The sequence below is a fragment of the Haliotis rufescens genome, unplaced genomic scaffold (genome assembly GCF_023055435.1).
Source record: "Haliotis rufescens isolate VD_foot unplaced genomic scaffold, xgHalRufe1.0.p SCAF_1, whole genome shotgun sequence".
Taxonomy (NCBI): Eukaryota; Metazoa; Mollusca; class Gastropoda; order Lepetellida; family Haliotidae; genus Haliotis; species Haliotis rufescens.
This window is the reverse complement of record NW_025963779.1, coordinates 11,138,913-11,155,528: the sequence shown is the minus strand read 5'-3', so window position 1 is coordinate 11,155,528 and position 16,616 is coordinate 11,138,913. Positions and strand designations below refer to the sequence as shown.

The window sequence follows — 16,616 nt, the reverse complement described above, 5'->3', positions numbered from 1 at the left end:
GTCGACACGAAGGACAGGCTTGTACTGGAGCCCATCAGCATAACAAAGAATCCGTGACAAGTTCAAACCGTAAATGCCGATCGTGAGCACACATAATTCGCAGCGCAGCACAATATCTACACATAATTTCTCATGATCCAGTACAAACTTTACTTTTTTAGTAAGTGAGTGAGTTTGGTTTAACACACTTTTAACAGTTTTCTAGTTATATCACGGCGTGCCAGCTTAATGTGGAAGGAAAGACCGAAGTGATGCAGGTCTCAGACGTTTACTACTCCGGTGAAACCCACGAGCACGGGTATGGTGCTGACTAACCTAGAAACATAATCGGGGCGAGCCGGGATTCGAACCCACAATCATAGGTTTCTGGCGTGCCCAAGGGACGCAACTCTGAACAGCGAAAAGCGCGGACTGGGCCACCCGTGCCCCCTCTACTTTTCAAATAAGTACCGAATAGCTTTTGCATATTATATCATTCTCCAAGAAGTTCTGACACAATAGTGTAAACCCCCACCAACTCTTCCCAGGCTGTTTCAGCAGGCTTGTGCTGGGAAGGTCCACTGGCAATATGACAACAGCAGAATGACATATAATTAACCAGTTGATAACAATCGCATACCACATCCTTTCGGCCCAAGTCAAGTTTATCCTGTTTGAAATTGTATCCTTGTGCCACATCAAAGGTTATTATACTTGTCGATGCGTTAGGATACATTTATAGAAGAATTTGCAAGGGAAGCCCTGGGTAAGTGAAGACTTAAAATAAGAATAATCTGTTGTTGTTTTGAATTTCATGTACGTGTGTAATGTTTATTATTTGTTAAGGTGATTACACCACACATTAGTTCTACTTACATAAATACATCCGCGTCATACCAAAAGACGTTTAAAAAATGGTAGGTTCTTACCCAGTCTCGCGATCGGCATTAAGTGGCTAAAAGAAGCACTGGCTATGGTCAGTTCGGAGTCAGGATACTGTGTCAGTGGGATATTCATGTTAAACTGCGGCATGCTATCACAGTGAGTTAGCACTATAAATCGGCATCAGTCCGGACTAGTAGAAGCAGCCGCACACACACACACACACACACACACACACACACACACACACACACACACACACACACACACACACACACACACACACACACACACACACACACACACACACACACACACACACACACACACACACACACACAGAGAGACACGCACACACACACAGACACGCACACACACCGTGCATGCTCATCGCTTTTTAAGTGAAATAATCTTTGACGCTTAAACCCAATTTCGCCTCACCTCTCCTGAAAAACATAATATTATCGTTACATATTTCTCAATGTACTTTAATACGGTAACGGTTTTCTTTTTTTCATTCAGTTCACCAAACATGTCTGTGGAGTTGAGACTCAACATAAACGTCAGTGTCATTCAACACGACCCTGACCTTTATCTTCGTCACTATGACAACAAATACGCCCTACAGGCCTTGCCCGCCATCTTGTTTCTTGCCATCTTGATGCTGGTTGGATTCGTGGGGAATTCCCTCGTCTTCTATGTGTATCTTGTGAAATTTAAACAGAGTTCCACCCGATGCTTTATTGTAGCATTGGCAACCTTTGACCTTATTTCGTGTATGATTTGCATTCCCACAGAGATAGCAGATATAAGGCATCACCACACATTTGGGCTGTATAAACTGTGTAAGATATTGCGAATCCTTGTAACGTTCTCAGCTATTGCTTCAGGGTTTACTCTAGTAGCCATTGCTGTGGACAGGTTCAGGAAAATATGCCGACCGTTTAAAAAACAGATGACACCTTTGATTGCAAAGGTTACGATTACCGTGGGTTCGCTCATGAGTGTCGTCGTGTCATTGCCCAGTGCTATCATCTATGGCTCTAGAGTAGTTGCAACAGATGACATCAATATTAACGGTTCAGACTGCTCTACGTCAGACGACTACATCAGGACGCCCTACCCTCTCATCTTCAATGGAGTCCAGTTTTTCATCTTCATCTCCTCAACACTCAGTCTCTCTGTACTCTATGGTCTAATATGGCGGCGGGTTGCCCGGCAACGGAGACGAATGAAAGCCGTCAATAAAACTAAACAAAAACTGGAAAAGGATGACAGACAGGAAATGGTACCAACTCAGAACAATACATCATCGTCAGATGTCCAACATCCGCCAATTACAGGTGAAACAAACCTGTCATGTTCCGAGAGAAGTGATTCCAACCTTTCTGCAATTACATCAGAACGCATAACAGAACCATGTCCAGACGCCCCTGAACTCATAACATCTGTATCCCCACCGAGCAGCCAGCCCTCCAAGTGCGGAAGAAACAAATTCCCCGCCAGCACATCGTCACAACGTCCAAGAGGTCAGAAGACGACCTTCGTGCTGTTCCTCATCACCCTGGTGTTTGTGCTGAGTTTCCTCCCGCATCTGGGTCTGATGGCAACCAGGGCTGTCAACAAACACGTGTTTGACGACCTTCCAGGAGCTGGGATAGCAGCTAACAATATTTTTCTGAGATCGTACTTCATCAACAGTGTCTCGAATCCTATCATTTACAACTTCTGTAATCCTCTGTTCCGCCGGGAAGTGACACTGCTGTGGAAAAGGTTGACGCGAGGTAAATAGGGACACAAGCTTAAGAATATGTCGGAATTGTATAAAACAATAGACAGGCTGGCAAAAGAGATTTTAGAGCCAAGGCACATTAAGCCATTAGCGCTTAGTAAACCATAGAGGAAACACTGAAGACAACTAGCTGTGTGTGTTTATCACTAATCACAAAAGAAACAATGATCGTGAGCGATTATGAAACGATTTCATTGCAACGAAGTGAATCGCGGTTTGATAGCAGGATTTGTCAGAAAATGCTCTTTGGAAGCCATATGTTATAGAACAATTCCTAAATGTTTATAAACAGTTATACATGCCTGCAATTTATAATTATTTTAAAAGTATTCTGAACACGTCAGGTGTGGCACTTCCGAATCAGATGTGGCACTTCAGAGTCCAACAAACGTTAGAGCGCAGCTAAAGGCTCGGAGCCAATGTCTTGTGTGGGAAAGCTTACCATTACTATATTTATAGAACAATTCCTAAATGTTTATAAACAGTTATACATGCCTGCAATTTATTATTTTACAAGTATTCGGAACACGTCAGGTTCCAACAAAGGTTAGGGCATAGCTAAAGGCTCGGAGCCAATGGGCGTTCGTCATTTGGGTCACGTGGAGAGTAAAATTATGTAATGAGGAAATCATGAGAATCTGTTGATTCTGCTATCGGAAAAAACAGATTCGAGTGATTTCTTTGACTTAATCTATTTATCTATAATTTTGCAAAATGACCTATACTTGCGTCAGTTTTATATGAAATGCAGAATCGCTTCAGAATGGGCATGACGTCACCATAATGGTTTGAATTCCGATAACGTACCCCAACGTTACATTTGATACCCCGATAACCCACCCCCTAGTTCCTATTAACCTCACACAGCTTTTGGTTGAACATATTTGAGAGATGTCAAGCGGTCGTAAAATCGCAGAGAAATGCACACTATCATGGCCTTTCCTTCGCTTCGAATTGTACACACTGATGTAACATTCGTCAGCACTCGCCCCTTTCCGTAACCTGCAAGAAGACTCGTCCCCCTATCGATGAATGTTATGTGCGAAAATACGACAAACCCATCAGAGTGCGCGTATGATTTCAAGTACTTCGTCAAAGAATCCCTCAGAAATAATTTTTGATTTTACATATGTCTTGCATCTAAAAATATTCCCAAGACACAGTTAAATGTGTTCAATCATACTGTATAATTCCACACGTCCCGATGTGCTTTAAAAGGCATCTGAAATATATATAATATATGGGGAAATATATGTGAACCATTACGCAACGAATTGACAATTGTTTTAGTTATGCCCGTTTGCGCTAAGACGGAACCCGGTCGCAAAAATGGCCACGAGTCGCTATTCACGAATAACACGAGTTGGTCACGAATGACTGATGTAAGTCCAAATGTTTATATTTAATAAAACCTAACATAAATAACACATAATCTAAATATTTGAAGTTCCACAAATTGTCAGAGGATGTTACACAAGTTAAACATGTAGGCAGATGTTACATTTATCATGTATGTAAAACTAAAACAGATTTGTATATGAGAAGACTGGTGTATGTCAACAGCTTGTAAATATAAGGTCTTTGATGAACACAAACAACGCATGAATCTCGTTGACGTGAAGAACTTTAACATAACAGAGAGTGTGTAATGTAATCGATGTGTAGTGTATTGTCATTGTCAAAGTTTGTGTTAATTACACAGATTACATCTCATGAACTACATTTACATGGCAATACACAAATACGTCGACTACTTCTCATTACAGATTGTTACTCATCACTAAAATACATTTGCTTGCATATGATAATTGCGTAATTATGCACGCACATATTCTGTGTTTTGACATAGCCTAGTAGTAAATATGCTTTATATTGCCAGATGGATAATATTGTTCTAAATTGTATTTGTATAAAGAATATCTACATGCAATCCTATTTCTTCGCATTGTGATTTTCTGTGCATGATTCCACTATTGGTGTTTGACATACATATGTTATAGCTGACCATTAAAACAATGAAATTTAGTTATTTTTTACTGACAGTATAAAAGTAACATGATTTCCATTGCACCGTATTTTGCATTTAGGGATATGCTATACTAAACAAATAGAGTGGTTAAAAAGTTGAAAATACCGCATTGTGCGTGTTCAATGTTGGCAAAGGGAGATCACTGTACTTACCCCAAATACAAACAATGACGCCACTTCTTATACACTGGCAGTTAGGGGACACGAGTGGCCAGTACGTCTAAGACGCCTCAATTAGACATGCTAAGTTCATGCGTGCAATGTTTGTTTGTTGTTTAACGCTGCTCTCAGCAATATTCCACCTATATGACGGCGTTCTGTAAATAATCGAGTCTGGACCAGACAATTCAGTGATTGACACACTTTCACATCCGCTCCAATGTTAGTCTTTTGAAAACAGGATGGATGATGCTTTTGATTTATCACTAGAAATAGAATGAAATATTTTTGCTGATACGAAAACCGATTGCAGCTCGTAAATTGCCTTATGAAAAAAATGAAACGATTATTTGTTGAAAATGTTCTGCTGTGATTACGCACACACACACACACACACACACACACACACACACACACACACACACACACACACACACACACACACACACACACACACACACACACACACACACACACACACACACACGCACACACACACACACATATACACAAAATGCGTGTGTCTGTATATGTATATATATAAATATGATCTTTGATGGAACACCAATAATTGAAAACAGAAGGCTATCTGTTTCTATGATTTGTTTGTTTGTTTGTTGTTTAACGCCGCACTCAGCAATATTCCACCTATATGACGGCGTTCTGTAAATAATCGAGTCTGGACCAAACAATTCAGTGATTGACATCATGAGCATCGATCCACGCAATTGGGATACGATGACATGCATCAACCAAGTCAGCGAGCCTGACCACCCAATCCCGTTAGTCGCCTCTTACGACGAGCATAGCCACGGGGACTTAAAGGGGAAGTGTACACGCAAAAATCACTTTCTTTCTTTTTCTAAACAAAACGCAATTTTAGAATTAGTTAGTATCTGTGTTTGAAAATATAAACTCATTTTTTTCACAGTGAAAGTAGGAAGCTCACAATAGTGTGAAAATGCTATGCCGTTATGAGGCCTTCGTTTTTCGAGCTAAACAGGCCAGAGTTATCCCCCTTAGATTATGACGTAATTGGTGCCAATTCAACTGGGTCCCTGTCTATTCTCAACGCAAAAGATATCAAGTACCAGTTTGCGGTAAAACAACATGGCCTACGACACACTCCGGCGCAGTGGTGACTCAGCATAACACTATGCTGGCTGGCATCTGAGACGCTAGAATCACACACCTGTACCTACACCACGTGAAGCGGCTCTAACAAAGCATGATGACGTCATAATGTTTATCAATTGGCACCAATGACGTCATATTGCAAGGGGCATAACCCTGGGTTTTTTTTGTTCTGGAAATAGAACACTTGGTAAATGTGAAAAATATAAATCGTTTTAATGCAAAAAATATGTTAATTAATTGTGATATTTTTATATTTTTGTCTATGACACTACTAGGTTAACACTTTTAATGTGGAAAAAGTACACGAAAAATAGGTTCATTTCCTTGTGAACTTGCCCTTTAACCAAATTACTGTTACAAGGTTGATAAAGGCACCAAATTGGGCACACTGATACCGATACTGATTAGTTATATGATAGGAGCCACTTTGAAATATATTTGTTACTTCAGGTAGCCATTACAATCCAATATGGCCGCCACTTTTACGGCAATGTAAGAATTAGTGGAAATTCTAATCTTACAGGTGTAACATGTTACATATCAAATGGAAGGTCTTTTCATACTCTGACCGATAATGCTATTATCGATAACATTCATAGACGGAGGGGAAATAAAATGTCCAAAGAGACAAAATGTATTAAATTCTAAAACTACTGAAGACAGGCAGTCAGTCAAATGGATGTTAAGGTGACACAAGTTTATGACTACAGTTCAGAGCATTTGCATCTGATGTGCAGTCCAAACGAGATTTAATACATTTACAAGTGACACATTTTGATTTGCATTTACATTTTGTAATCAAAACTGGATTCCATGATGCACCAACTTTGGTCCACCCAAAACCTTCAGGGGATGGAGAGTGCTGTTGTGCTTGTGTGCTGGTTGTTCCTGCTTGACGAACTATACAGCAGGTATTGTGTAGCAAGGCTTCTTGAGTTGGGAAAAGCTTGTCGAATTGTGTGGCAGAAGAGATCCATCCTCAGTGATTGTCTTGTCAAACATGACAATAGTAAAAGGATCAAGCACTTCCAAGTGACCAGTTTCTGTGACTTCATCCAAGTTTGCCATGCAAAGGGTTACAAATGTTATTGATGTGAAAGTAAGTAAAGTTCTTTCCCATTCCAAAGGCAACACATATATCAACTTGGGATTTAGTCGCATTCATGTCATGAATTTTCCACTTAAGATGGACGGCCTCCGTGGTCTAGAGGTAGAGCATCCTTCCGGAGAGCGGAAGGTCCGGGGTTCGATCATCGGCCGCGTCATACAAAAAGACGGGGCTAACTGGGGATGGTATGTCAGTGAGCTAGCACTATAAATCGGCATGAGTCCGGACTAGTACACGCAGCCACACAAACACACACACGTACATCGCAATAATCTTGTACGCAACGATAAACCCCATTTCACCTCACCTCCACTTCGGATGACCAAAGCATCTGTATCCATTATGTGTATATGTAAGTCAAATCGGACAATTGGCCAAATCATACAAAGCATGAATAACAATCCTTGTGTCTGCTTCATACTGATTGTAATTTGACATGGAGGTGAGAGAATAATTGCCCTTGGATTTCAAGGTTGCTCTTGATGGAATATAGGCAGCTTTTGCTTCTGGCCATGGGTATTCTGCAACTTTGGAAGTAAGGAACTCAAATAATTCTTCCTTAATCTGAGAATCCTCTGAAGTCCATACACATGACAGGCATCGTTGCTTGATGGGATACCTTTCGGCGCATACCTGTTCCTCTCTTTTCACGAGTTGAATCTTTTAGGCTCACGGGAATGTACGATTCCAACTCAATGTCCTCTTTCCTTGCATGCTGAACTGATCAATGAGATATAGAATGAAAATACAGCCACCAAAATCATCAAATGTGCGAATTCCTGTAGTAGGCAAAATGGACAACAACTGCTCCATCCAGAATTTTGCAATCATAAGGAGCTGGTGGTTCCTGTTTATTGTTGATTTGACTGTTCAAAGCGTCGAAGAAGGACAGACTTTGCACTCGGTAACCCTGTGGGGACCCGGGGAAGAATGTGTCGGAAAGGCACTGGAACTGCGTCCAAAATGTTTCCTGTGTGGAAAGCCTGGAAGATGTAGATCATCATCAAGGAAATATTCTTCAAACTGTTCATCTAATGTACCTGGCTCAGGCCTGACAGCATCCGGCGTTATCCAACTGCACGACGTGAACTCTTGCCTTGCTTGTTCTCCTGCTCATGAGCCCGATCCAATGGTATAGAAGAAAAGCTGTTTTTTTCTTTTTGGAGATTACCCAATGGTAATGCTTCTCAAATTCTTCTCTGCTTCTGGTAAGGAATTCATGTCTCTTATGTGAATGGGTGTCCATCGTTCATAATGAGTGTGGTCGAGGGCAAAGAACAAGGGTGTCAACAGTTCCAAGACTTCCACATATAGTTGGAATTTCCTTCTCTGTGAGCCAGGATTAACAAGAGAAAGTCAGTTTCAAGTTGCAGGAGGAGGTTCCACTTCATAAATGTAGTACGCTTTTGACACATCTTGTCTTTCCAGGATTACAGAGTACAATCATCACTGGAACTTCCTGAAAGAAGGTAAGCGTCATCCTGCAGATTGTGAATGGCCAAGAGCGTAACTTCGTGGTAGTGTCTGGTCATGGTCAGATGTGATGCCTTCAGGACTGAATCTGTTGCATATTCTTCTGTCAGAGCTGTTGTCCAGCTAGATCCATTTAGTAGGTCTTCGATTGTCTTCCAAAGAGCCTTTTCAGTGTGCAGTCATCCCAATGCACTTGTTATCCGTGAATCATTGGCCATTCCCACTGTACTTGGCAAAGGCAAACAAGGGTTTGTCAAGGCAAGTAACAGGAATCTGCCCAAGGTTAGGAAACACTGCAGCCCGTCTAATCACATTCATCCCAATCTTAACCATGGCTGGTTACAAAAGAGGAATGATGATGGATTATCCAGAGGAAGTTGGGACGCATGATACGCTGACAACGCAATAACATCCTCGACCTTCAGATATTCCTGAACAGTGCATGCTCAATCCAGTTCAATTCCTGTGACTGGGCCTCGCACAAGCAGCTCTAGGTACATTCACAACATTTGTCTTCAGTGCCACAGCTGGAACGTAGGCATAACTGTCGGGGAGAGAACGCCAGGAATTGATGACGGTTAAATCTCACCAAAATTAATCTCGGTAGGAAACTGAAATAACCTTATGCCTCAGGAGTTTACTGAAATCGCCCAACTTGGATTGTGGTCAATGTTATTTGCTGTGAAAACACTCTTTCTCTAGCAGGAGGGAAAGGCTACACCATTCAACGGACAGTTTGTGTTTCACACGCACAATTCAACACACACAAAACACACACACAAAACACACACACACACACACACACACACACACACACACACACACACACACACACACACACACACACACACACACACACACACACACACACACACACACACACACACACAAACACACAAACACACACACAAACACACACACAAACACACACAGAGCAGAGAGGTCAGGGGGACGGTGACAAGGTCTGTCTGACATGTCACAAAATGCTAAAATCACCTATACGTACAAGAACACAAATGAGCTTTCATTTGATATATGACATGACATTATTCAATTAAGTTGTACTGATGGCTCCTGTCCTAACATTTCTTATAATGATAAAAGGCATTCACATGCAACGTTTGGTGCTTTCATCCACCCTGTAGCAATAATGGCAAAATCTGGCACTAAACCACCTCACTATTTTTTTCACTTCGGCACTACCTTCTTGTATAAACTGTATTGCGGTTTCGTCGTTTCCGTTGCTTTCTCACCCCTACCATTTCTCAACTCGGGGTATTATCTGGTATTATGGCAACATGATATTACGCTCATTGCATTCTTTTACGTCTTAAGTGAGCTATTCCAAACTTTAATGAGGAATTAAAACTAAAAATTCCAGAAGAAAAATACAAGAAGAAACATCCGAAAAACCCAACAAAAAGAGCAGGCCTATTAGTAAAAAAATAAATTAAATAGGTTACATTCGATAAGAGAAAGAAAGATTGAACTATGTGTTGTAGCAAATGTGAAACTGCATGGCGGTAATAGCACCAATAACGGTTCATTCTGTTTGATTTGATTCGAACCAAGTCGCACTCTCACTTGTGGATCGTCACGCGGGCGGGTAGGTCACAAGAGTACATTTTTGTTGTCACTGTTAATGTTGATACGATGCGACATTGTAAAATTGGACATTCATTTGATATTTGCTTGTTTACCATACTCTTGAATTAACTCAAAATGCATTCTTGGCTTCCCTTGATACTAATGACAGCAACCCATGCTTGCCGTAGAAAAGGCGACTATGCTTGTCGTAAGAGGCGACTAACGAGATCGGGTGGTCAGGCTCGCTGATTTGGCTCAGGCATATCATCGTATCTCAATTGCGATTGACTGGTCCAGACTCGATTATTTACAGACCGCCGTCATATAGATGGAATATTGGTGAGAGCGGCGTTAAACAACAAATAAACAAAAGATACTGATAACACCTTATTAAAATAATTAAGATTTCAAAATATATATTTTTTAAATCATAAAAAAAATATTGTTTGAATGATGATGGCTATGAAAAGGCAGAAGAAGGCATCATGAGAGGCTTTCAACTTCAGTAGTGCCAGACAATATTACAAAACCATATTTTTGCTGTCTGATGTCCGCCCATAACTAACTTGTTATAGCAGCATCGGCCTTCGAAACGGACCCAAGCCCACAATGAATGCTGTCTGATGTCCGCCCATAACTAACTTGTAATAGCAGCATCGGCCTTCGAAACGGACCCAAGCCCACAATGAATGCTGTCTGATGTCCGCCCATAACTAACTTGTAATAGCAGCATCGGCCTTCGAAACGGACCCAAGCCCACAATGAATGCTGTCTGATGTCCGCCCATAACTAACTTGCAATAGCAGCATCGGCCTTAGAAACGGATCCAAGCCCACAGTGACTGCTGTCCGATGTCCGCCCATAACTAACTTGTAATAGCAGCATCGGCCTTCGAAACGGACCCAAGCCCACAAGGAATGCTGTCTGATGTCCGCCCATAACTAACTTGCAATAGCAGCATCGGCCTTAGAAACGGATCCAAGCCCACAGTGACTGCTGTCTGATGTCCGCCCATAACTAACTTGTAATAGCAGCATCGGCCTTCGAAACGGATTCAAGCCCATCATGAATGCTGTATGATGTCCGCCCATAACTAACTTGTTACCGGCCTTCGAAACGGATCCAAAGAAGTTCATGTCAAAATAACAAGGCCTAATAATATGGTGTCAAGGGTCACACAGGGTGTATTATACAAACTTAATTTTATCTGCATGTGAACAATAAATAATACATCCGGTCGGTGTCATGTAAGTAGCCCCTTCAGAAATCGTTGTCAACCCTATCACCATCCGTTAACATTACTCCAGAGTGAACTGAGTTTCTCAACACGTTGAGCGTTTTAGTTGTTGGTGCGATAGCATTGCTCTCCTCTCTACTGATGCACATCCTACAGGGACGTTCTAGGTAAGTGAAGCATGTGTAGTAAGATTTGATTTCCTTTTGGTGTGGGGGCTGGGGTGGGGGCTGGGGTGGGGGCTGGGATGGGGATTGGGGACATTTAGGTGTGTGTGCCCCATTACCTTGAAAGCTTGATTTTTCTCAATTCGGGCAATTGTCATGCTTATGTCGGATACTATATGACTGTCGTTTTAAATGGTGATTTCGTTGAGATTTTTTTATCTTTTCAATAAATCTTACTTCACGCATCTGTCGTTGCGGTTTTTTAAACTGGAGTGATTTCAAACTATGGTAAAGTTTCTTTTGTCCGTCAGTGTATCTGAAAAGAGTGAGGCAATTATTGGATTGATCATGCGTTTTAAGCTAATTGTTGTCCTAAATTACGGAAGATACGGTAATTCTTTGCAGTTTGCTTATCAACATGAATATTATCAACTAGATCGATTCAAATAAGCTTCCTATGTAATTACCACACACCATTATTATTGCATTTAAATATCTTGAGATTTTATATTTTTCTGAGATAATGCATATATACACGGTGATGAGATCAAAACAATTCAATGATGTTATGCTCATTCGACAACACTTTTTAACCAATCAGATCAGAGAACATACCTAATTTGATGTTACAATAATAAATCGATAGAAGAGAATTCGAAAATTGTCTTATCTGGACTACGTTTACACATATTTGAAGTTGTCAAATGTGAGCATGTTTTTGCCCCCTTTCATTCATGTCATCAAGCTATGTTAACACCAATGAACGGCAATGTAAATAGTGAGTTGAGTGAGTTTGATTTTACGCCGCTTTTAGCAATATTCCAGCAATATCATGGCGGGGGACACCAGAAATGGGCTTCACACATTGTACCCATGTCTTCGGTGTGACGAGCGAACGCTGTAACCACTAGGCAACCCCCCCCCCCCCCCCCCCATGACTGTGCTTCATATAAAGTTCAATAAATATAAATTAATTCTGAAATAAAATAATACTTCTTCCAATACATATTCATGAAGACATGACTTTTATATGACGCACATTTACTTTTTTCCCGTTAGTATATTAAATACAGACTTAAAATATTGACTTGCATGAAGTATTTACTTGTTTCTTAAAACATGTTAAAACTATATACAATAATCAAGTAGCGCCGTACCATCATGCTCTCCCTTGTTTTGTTTTACTTTTGTCATGTTAAAATATGATTAGTGTAAGCAACTGTTGACAATTTATATTTATGTTCTAAAGATTGTTACTGGTTTTGTTAAGAATGGTAACTAATGTGATATTTATTTGGGATCACTGGTGGTATTTCAGGGGCATATAGAGAATCTCACCCTCGTGTCTTTTGATATCAAATATATCAACACGAGTTGATAAAAGTGGGAAAACTCCGAGGCTTGCCGAGGATTTTTCCCACTTTTATCAACGAGTGTTGATATATTTCATATCAAAAGACACGGGGTGAGATTTCATTTATCATCCAACATTATTCTTCCAACTTGTTTCAGTTTGTAGACAGTAATAAGCAGTGTCTTAAGTGTAAAGCGTACTGCTTACAGCTTCAGTAGCAGAGCCATTGGTGATGTCATTTGATAGTGATGACATGGTAAGCACTGATGTCACAATGGTCTGCAAAGCATTGTGATGCAATTTCATTGCAGCGATATATACAGTGTAGATATCGCTTGATCTCACCCAAACGATATCTGCTGTGGGCGCCAGTTTTGGATGATAAATTCCTATAACTGCCGGGCAGAAGAAAATATACATCCATGTTTGATGGTGGCTAAAAATGAAATTAAAACAAGCTATGGTTATTCGATGGAGATGAATTTATTACGGGTATTGTAAGGTGTTTCGGACCTTACGTTTTCAGTGTTTCGGGGAGTTTTCAGCCTAATAACCTTTTACAAACGTTGTAATATTTTGGTCAAAACCAATTTTCAAGTGTATACATTCTTTTGCCCGGCAGTGTATGATAGAAATATACATGTTATTGAAACAAATACCAAAATTCATTTTAAATATTTCTTTGATTCAGGTTTCACATTCAACACCATTGTCCAAAATGAACTCCAGACTCCTTCAACACGACCTCGACCTTTATCTCCGTCACTATGACAACAAATACGCCATCCACTCCTTACCGGTCATCCTGTTTCTTGCCATCTTGATGCTGGTTGGGTTCGTGGGGAATTCACTCGTTTGCTACGTGTATCTAGTGAAATTTAAAGCGAGTTCCCTCCGATGCTATATTTTAGCACTGGCAACGTTTGACCTCGCAACATGTGTCGTCTGTATTCCCGTTGAAATAGCAGACATACGATATAACTACACATTCGGACAGTATACATTGTGTAAGATGCTTCGATTACTCGCAACGTTCTCAGTTATTGCTTCAGTGACCATACTGTTAGCTATAGCTGTGGACAGGTACAAGAAATTTGCTGCCAATGAGACAAGCAGACGACACCACTGATGGCCAAAGTCACAATCACTGTCTGTTCCCTGACGACTTTTATAGTTTCACTTCCGGCTGCTGCTGTAAACGGTTCGAGGTCTGTGTCTACAGACGACATTCGCATCAACGGGTCACGTTGTACTGTAACAGACGATTACAGCAACACACAATACCCTCTTATCTACAACGGAGGTCAGATGATCCTCTTCATGTCGTGTATATTGAGTCTGTCTGTGCTCTATGGTCTGATATGGCGGCGGGTTGCCAGGCAACAGAAACGTATGAATAATGTCACTGAAAGCGATCTAACCATTGAACGGAAGGTCCAACACAAGGCCACACCGACATCAATCGCAAAGAGTTTGGAGGATGCTCATAGCCCGTCGGCCAAAGGTGAACCAAACTTGTCTTTAGATAAGGTTGATTCAAACAATTCCGAAAGTACATGTATAATGCCAACATTGGAATCATTTAAGAACGACAATACATGCCCACTTGAAGCAACACCAACTCTCGGATCAAAGTCCAACAGAAGGCTCTCCACGTTTGGGAGAAGAAAATCCTTCTCTACCTGCACATCGTCACATTGTGACAAAGGCCCTCAGAAGACAACAAGGATGCTGTTTCTCATCACTCTGGTATTTGTGCTGAGCTTTCTTCCCCATCTGGGTCTGATGGTAACTAGAGCAGTGAACAAGAACGTGTTTGAAGACCTTCACGGAGTTGGATTCATCGCCTACAACGTGTTCCTGAGGTCGTATTTCATCAACTCTGTCTCCAACCCAATCCTCTACAGCTTCTGTAGTGTTCGATTCCGGCAGGAACTGACTCAGCTTTGGGAAAGTGTGGCCATGACGAGAAATACGTGATTCCTGGAATCACTGCTCCACACAACAACCTCCCCGACACGTACTCATCCCTCGAACTGCTCCAAATAGTCATATGCAAGTAGGAGCAATGACTTTTGTTTAATCGACTGTTTTATACTTAGATCCTGAAGCATCGCCCCAGACAATATATTGTCACACATCTAACCTTTCAGACGCATCCAACTGCTGCAAGAGATCAGTCCAGTCCAGGATGACCAAGATACTTATTTTATCGAATATCATAGAATTCGACTCTGAAGTATCGCCCCGGACAATATATACAGTCACACACCTCCCCAACACATTCACATCAGCTCCAGTGTTAGACCATGGTAAACAGGATGGATGATGCTTTTGATTTATCACTAGAAATAGAATCAAATATTTTTTGCTGATACGAAAACCGATTGCAGCTCGTAAATTGCTTTATGAACAAAAATGGAACGACACACACACACACACACACACACACACACACACACACACACACACACATCCACACACACACATATGTATATGTATATATATAAATAATAAGATCTTTGATGGAACACCAATAATTGAAAACAGAAGGCTATCTGTTTCGATGATTTGTTTGTTTGTTTGTTTGTTGTTTAACGCCGCACTCAGCAATATTCCAGCTATATGGCGGCGGTCTGTAAATAATCGAGAATGGACAATCCAGTGATTGATATCATGAGCACCGATCCACACAATTGGGATCGATGACATGCATCAACCAAGTCAGCGAGCCTGACCACCCGATCCCGTTAGTCGCCTCTTACGACAAGCATAGTCGCCTTTTACCGTAAGCATTGGTTGCTGAACTGTTTCTATGAGGCATCATTAAGTGATATATGAACGTATGTTAATGTCAGTCATTAACACCCTTGGCAAAATTATAATAACTATAACGTTATATTAACCATAGCCTTTGGTGATAAAGAGCTATCTACACATTTTAGTTGACGTGATTAACACCAAGACTCAAAGTGTAAATAACACAGTAGAATTAGGGACTTTCTCCAAGAGGACACAAGTAGCGACGAACCAGGTAACTTTATTTCAACATGACAGATATTTAACACGCGCTGAGGATGTTGTCCTTTCGGTCACAATGTCGCGTTGTGGTTAGTTTTGTCATTTTCTGCTTGTTTTGTAGGGCGACAACGCGGCACCGTCTCTTCTGGGATTCCACAACTATTTTTAAGAAATTACGACAATAAAGCGCACTCTTTCAAAATATTTCGTTCCTTGTTTTATAAATTATTCATAACAGGGAATGTTTTAATGTCCACAACACTCTATACTGTGTTTAAAACACATGTATAAAAAGTGTAAAAAATATTGCGGACAAGTGCACTTTAAGTTAAACATTTCATTCAGAAACTGACCGGAATGCCCAATCAGACTTATCTTTGGATCAAAAGCAGACAGCCATTACAGACACAGCATTGCCCACGCTGCGGCTGAAAATAAGCGAACATCCGACACTGACGATCCATTTCCGCCTTAAATATATATATATATGCAATAATATTAGCCAATCCCCAGGCAAAACAATATGCCGTTGTTCCTGGTTGTAAAAGGATGTGATCTGGTAAAACTCTTGGCGCAGTATAGCACGTACATAAATGCTAAAACTGGGGACATGTGTGACGTCACGGACGTTTGTTTACGAAAACGAGGCTGCATATGTGCATATCATGTCCGATTCGGTTGATGTGATGTTAGAT

General features: G+C 40.9%; 2 protein-coding genes across 2 annotated transcripts; both read left to right on the top strand.

The window, feature by feature from the left end:
- The first annotated feature begins 1,374 nt into the window (after window positions 1-1,374).
- Window positions 1,375-3,659, top strand: LOC124150300 (bombesin receptor subtype-3-like). Its single transcript, XM_046522278.2, has one exon. It carries the CDS (start codon window positions 1,394-1,396, stop codon window positions 2,651-2,653), a length of 1,260 nt encoding a protein of 419 aa, XP_046378234.2. The 5' UTR covers window positions 1,375-1,393; the 3' UTR covers window positions 2,654-3,659.
- A 9,959-nt stretch (window positions 3,660-13,618) lies between these two features.
- On the top strand, window positions 13,619-14,880 carry LOC124146747. Its single transcript, XM_046517202.1, has 2 exons — window positions 13,619-13,983; window positions 14,109-14,880. Exons 1-2 carry the CDS (start codon window positions 13,619-13,621, stop codon window positions 14,878-14,880), a joined length of 1,137 nt encoding a protein of 378 aa, XP_046373158.1.
- Window positions 14,881-16,616: the final 1,736 nt, after the last annotated feature.

What these genes read in the sequence shown, in the direction of transcription:
- LOC124150300 (XM_046522278.2), top strand. Translation starts at nt 1,394, where the DNA reads ATGTCTGTGGAGTTGAGACTCAACATAAACGTCAGTGTCATTCAACAC.
- LOC124146747 (XM_046517202.1), top strand. Translation starts at nt 13,619, where the DNA reads ATGAACTCCAGACTCCTTCAACACGACCTCGACCTTTATCTCCGTCAC. An exon ending in TTAGCTATAGCTGTGGACAG is followed by an intron (nt 13,984 to 14,108) that starts GTACAAGAAATT and finishes AAACGGTTCGAG; the next exon opens with GTCTGTGTCTACAGACGACA.